General features: G+C 54.5%; 1 protein-coding gene across 1 annotated transcript in view; it reads left to right on the top strand.

The window, feature by feature from the left end:
- The window catches only part of Dock6 (dedicator of cytokinesis 6), a 75,262-nt gene that overhangs the window by 64,311 nt on the left and 5,437 nt on the right, over positions 1-5,514 (top strand). The window contains exons 31-37 of the mRNA XM_013033951.1: positions 242-338; positions 474-608; positions 982-1,134; positions 1,818-1,976; positions 2,074-2,174; positions 3,664-3,856; positions 3,946-4,089. Of these exons, the coding sequence (XP_012889405.1) occupies positions 242-338; positions 474-608; positions 982-1,134; positions 1,818-1,976; positions 2,074-2,174; positions 3,664-3,856; positions 3,946-4,089 (982 nt within the window). The remainder of the gene's footprint in view (positions 1-241; positions 339-473; positions 609-981; positions 1,135-1,817; positions 1,977-2,073; positions 2,175-3,663; positions 3,857-3,945; positions 4,090-5,514) is intronic.

Here is a 5,514-nt window from a genome sequence, read left to right as displayed (position 1 = left end):
GAGCCACCAGCGCCCAGCTCGAGCTACTTTCTTGAGTCCTAATCTCTACCTCTAAAAATGGCCACACTGAAAACCACACCTATCCATGTCGCTTGGGGGTCCATACACACTCAAACCACACCCAAACTGTTGCACGTGGGAACGAATTTGTTGGATTCAGATCAGCCAAGGCATGGAGAGAAAGCTCCCTTATGAGATGGACTCTGATTCCCAGTGCCTTCATGATTTCCCCCCACTCCAGGACCAAGGATGAAATGGAACATGAGGCCTTGGTGGATGGGAACCTGGCTACTGAGGCTAGTCTGATAGTTCTGGACACGCTGGAGATCATCGTGCAGGTAGGCCTTGACCCATCAGCTTTCCCTTACCATGTGCTCATCACTCTGGGATCTCTGACTCACGATCCCTCTCTTTCCTGCTCCCATAACCACCTCCGTGTCTAACATCTGGATTTCTGACATCCCTCTCTGCAGACGGTGGTGCTGTCTGAGGCCCGGGAGAGTGTGTTGGGTGCGGTGCTGAAGGTGGTGCTGTTCAGTCTGGGGAGCTCCCAGAGTGCCCTCTTCTTACAGCACGGCCTGGCTACCCAGAGGGCTTTGGTGTCCAAGGTAAGCCTCCCTTCGCCACAATTCATAGAGTGTCAGCCTGGGCCAGATGTGGTAGTATTTGCCTGTAATCTCAGCTCCTCAGGAGGCAGAGATCGGAAAAATGGCCTGAGCCTCTGGTTCTGGGTTCAATCAATGGAACCACCAAAAAAAGAAAGAAAAGAATCAGCCCCCCACCCCCCCAAGGCCTATATCGTGTGCTCCTCCAAAGGAGGCGACAGGATCAGAGTGGCCAGGTCACTTGTCCAGGTTCACACAGCAAGGGCATGAGCCTGCCACCCGTGGTTGGCCGGGGAGCCCCGCTGGGTGTCCATCAGCGCTTCTGAGCCTGGACGAGGCGGGGTTCAGCCTGTCTGTCTGTCTGTCCCGGGAGCAGTTCCCGGAGCTGCTGTTTGAGGAGGACACGGAGCTGTGCGCCGACCTCTGCCTGAGGCTCCTGCGACACTGCGGCAGCCGCATCAGCGCCATCCGCACCCAAGCCAGCGCCTCGCTCTACCTGCTCATGCGCCAGAACTTCGAGATCGGCCATGTGCGTGGGGGCGTGGTCTACCCGGGTGGGCGTGGGCCAGGAGGGTGGGCGTGGCCTCCCGTGCAGCCTACCCAGCGAAGGGGCGTGGTCTAATCAAGAACGCATCTACCCAAGGCACAGGGCGTGGCCTATGTTAATTAAGCAGGGCAGGGACAAGCAAAGTGGGGGGGACCTATCCAAGGTGGGCGTGGCCTTGTGGGAGTGGAGGAGCCTATTAGGGGCCAAGACATGATCGACTCTAGGCTCCCTGTGGGTCTCATTGTTAAAAAACAGACTGGGTAAAGCTGGGCGCCCGGGGCTCATGCTTGTCATCCTAGCTACTCAGGAGGCTGAGATCTGAGGATCGCGGTTCAAAGCCAGCCCAAGCCGGAAAGTCCGTGAGACTCTTATCTCCAATGACCCAGCAGAAAACCGGAAGTGGTGTTGTAGCTCAAGTGGTAGAACGCTCGCCTTGTGCAAAAGAGCTCAGGGACATCACCTACGCCCTGAGTTCAAGCCCCACGAACAACAACAACCAAAATGGGACAAGGGGGTCAGATATGAGAGTGTGGGAGCGTGGACAGGTGGGGGTGGGGAAGTAGTTCAGGGGTTCTGTGGGATAACAAGTCCGCAGGTGGCCCAGGCCTTGGTGCCCTGAGATCTGAGGCTCCGGGGGGTTACTCTGCTTGCCCCTGTCCCCGCAGAACTTTGCCCGCGTGAAGATGCAGGTGACCATGTCACTGTCATCCCTCGTGGGGACAACCCAGAACTTCAGCGAGGAGCACCTGAGGAGATCCCTCAAGACCATTCTCACCTATGCGGAGGAGGACGTGGGGCTGCGGGACAGCACCTTTGCCGAGCAGGTGACACCCCTGGGCCTCCCACCCACCCTGAGCCACCTGTCCTCGGCCCCGGAGCCCATCACCACCCTCATTGTCCCTGGACGTTCTCCGACCCCAGGTCCAGGACCTGATGTTCAACCTGCACATGATCCTGACCGACACCGTGAAGATGAAGGAGCACCAAGAGGACCCCGAGATGCTCATTGACCTCATGTACAGGTGAGGGCACCACGTCCACCTGCCGGCAGGGAAGGACAGGGAGACACTCAGAAGAGCGAGAGTCCAGGTCAGAGGGACAACAAAAGCAGGCTGGTGACATTGGCAGCTGAGGGGGACAGGAGAGGATGAACAGATTATAAAGGTTGTCATTGGGCTGGGAAGGGGTCTCAGTCATAGAGTGCTTGCCTTGCATGCATGAGGCCCTGGGTTTGATTTCGGCAGAAAAAGCCAGAAGTGGCACTGTGGCTTAAGTGGTAGAGTGCTAGCCTTTAGCTGAAGAGCTGAGGGACAGCACCCAGAGTTCAGGCCCCATGACTGACCAAAAAAAAAAAAAAAAGTTTGTCAAAGCTGGACACTGGTGGCTCATGCTTGTAATTCCAGCTACTCAGGAGGCTGAGATCTGAGGATCGAAGTTTGAAGCTCAGGAAGGAAAGTCTGTGAGACTCGTATCTCCAATAAAGTATTTAGAAAAAGCCAGAAGTGGTAGAGTGTTAGCGTTGAGCACAAAAGAGGCTCAGGGACATTGTGCATGTCCAGAGTTCAAACCCCAGGACCGGCCCCCCCCCCCAAAAAAAAAGGCTGTTAGTAGTACAGATGAGGAGGATGTATGCTCTTGAGCCACGCCTCCAGCCCAGCTTTGTGTTGGTTAATTGGAGGTAGAGTCTCATGACTTAGCTGTCGTTGAACTGTGACCTTCTGGATCTTAGTAGCTAGTGTGAGAAGTGTGAGCCGCCAGTGTCTTGCTCTGTTTAGGTTTGAGGTCCACTGCTTTGAATATCATAGAGGGGCTCACCTCATGGCCAGGGTGCCAAAGAGAATGAGGAGGAGACCAGGATTGCACTGATCTAAAGACCTTCCCCCCCCGACACACACACACAAGGTCCCTTAAAGGTTTTGCCACTTCCCAGTAGCATCTGTGGGTGTGACTGACGTCTTTAACGTTTGGTCCTTTGTGGGGGATAGTGAAGGTCTGAACTCTGTTGGGATGGGGGCGTGGCTTGGTGCTAGGAGGCGGGGCTCCACAGTGGGGGCATGGCTTGATGGTAGCACACTTGCCTAGCATGCACTGGCTCCCCTAAAACATCCAAACGCACAGAATGTGAGGTGATTGACAGGTGAAGGGGGACAGAGGACACCGCAACAGATGAAGAGATAACTGGTTAGAGGAACAACAGATGTGGAGAAGAGGGTGTTTGAAAGAAAGATGGGAGAATGCCAGATGGGGGGGTTGGATATGGAAACAGAGGTGGGGGGGAATGGCAGCCAGGTGCCAGAGGAAGGTGTGAGGTGGGCAGGGCGGGGAGAAAGGGTAGGCTGGGCCGGGGTGGTGTGGATGGTAGGTGGGTCAGGCACAGCAGGGTTGGGCAGGTGGACAGGTAAATGGGGCACAAGCACCCTGGGTACCAGATGGGTACGGGGGGGGAGGGGGGGAGAAGAGTGAGTCTCTGCCCTTACCTCCCCTCACCGTGGACTCCCCCCACCCACCCAGGATCGCCCGGGGCTACCAGGGGTCCCCAGACCTGCGGCTCACGTGGCTCCAGAACATGGCAGGCAAGCACGCGGAGCTGGGCAACCACGCTGAGGCCGCCCAGTGCATGGTGCACGCGGCCGCCCTGGTGGCCGAGTACCTGGCCCTGCTGGAGGACAGCCGCCACCTGCCTGTGGGCTGCGTGTCCTTCCAGGTGAGTGGGGAGCAGGTGACCGGGGGGGGGAAGCCCAAAGGGAGGGAGTGCCCCAGGATCGGCACCCCGATGTCCTCCTTTGGTGGCAGAACATCTCATCCAACGTGCTGGAGGAGTCGGCCATCTCCGATGACATCCTGTCGCCCGATGAGGAAGGCTTCTGCTCTGGGAAGCATTTCACGGAGCTGGGGCTCGTGGGTCTGCTGGAGCAGGCGGCAGCCTACTTCACCATGGTGAGGCCTGAGGTCGGCAGGTGGATGGGTTGGGGGTCAGGAGGCAGGGCCTCCGGGGTCATCAGACACAGCTGCACTGTTCCGAGATCAGGAATTGACAAAGGAGAATTGACTGGTGTGGTAATACCCACCTCTAATCTCTGCACTCAGAAGGCAGAAGAAAGCCAGGTGCCAGTAGCTCATGCCTGTAATCCTTGCTCCTCTAGAAACTGTGATTCGAGGATTGTGGTTTGAAGCCAGCCTGGGGCAAGAAAGCCCATGAGATGCTTATCTTTGATTTGCCAGCAAAAAGCCAGAAGTGGCATAGTGGTTCAAGTGGTAGAGCACCAGTGTGGAGTGAAAAAGCTAAAGGGGGGGCTGGGAAGGTGGCTCAGGGGTAGAGTGCTTGCCTTGCATGCATGAGGCCCTGGGTTCGATTCCTCAGCACCACATAAGCAGAAAAAGCTAGAAGTGGTGCTGTGGCTCACACGGTAGAGCGCTAGCCTTGAGCTAAAGAGCTGAGGAATAGTGCCTAGGCCCAGAGTTCAGGTCCCATGACTGGCAAAAAAAAAAAAAAGAAAAAGCTAAAGGGTAGTGACCAAGCCCTGAGTTCAAGTCTCAGTACCAACACAAATTTTTAAAAAAAGAAAGAAAAGGGCTGGATGTAACCAGGAGAAATAAACCAAAGCCTCTCTTATGTGTGCCTTATAATTAAACCAAAGAAGTCCTATCTAAATGTATGGAAGGTATTGAGCATTGAGGTAGGCCTGTGTCAAAGGTTTATGGTTGGTTTGGGTAAACCTAACCTCCTCTCCTGGGCTGTTTAGAATATTTGTTGTATTTTATATAATTACCTATTTTCCTATTGTGGGATCAAAAATAATCAAAATAGAGGCTGGCGGTTTAGGTTGATCAAGGTCCATGTGCTTATTAGCATGTGTAAGGCCCTGAGTTTCATTTCTAGCACCAGATTTTATTTTAATGCTTTTTTTTTTTTTTGGTCCGGTCGTGGGGCCTGAACTCTGGGCCTGGGTGCTGTCCCTCAGCTCTTCAGCTCCAGGCCAGTGCTCTACCACTTGAGTCACAGCGCCACTTCTGGCTTTTTTCCTTTTGCTTATGTGGTACTGAGGAATCGAACTCAGGGCCTCAGGCATGCAAAGCAAGCGCTCTACCACTGAACCACCTTCTCAGCCCCTGCTTAATTTTTTTATTGTCCTGAGGCTTGAACTTGGGGCCTGAGCAATTTATTCTCAAGGCTAGCCCTCTACCACTTAAGCCTCAGGGCCACTTCTGTCTTTTGATTTTTGTTTTTTGTTTTTATTTTTATTTTTTTGTTGGTCGTGGGGCTTGAATTCTGGGCCTGGGTGCTGTCCCTTAGCATTTCAGCTCAAGGCTAGCGCTCTACCACTTGAGCCACAGCGCCACTTCCGGTTTTCTAGTGGTTTA

Source organism: Dipodomys ordii, unplaced genomic scaffold, assembly GCF_000151885.1.
Source record: "Dipodomys ordii isolate 6190 unplaced genomic scaffold, Dord_2.0 Scaffold180, whole genome shotgun sequence".
Lineage (NCBI taxonomy): Eukaryota > Metazoa > Chordata > Mammalia > Rodentia > Heteromyidae > Dipodomys > Dipodomys ordii.
The sequence above is the reverse complement of the archived record's forward strand: the minus strand, read 5'-3'. Positions and strand labels throughout refer to the sequence as shown.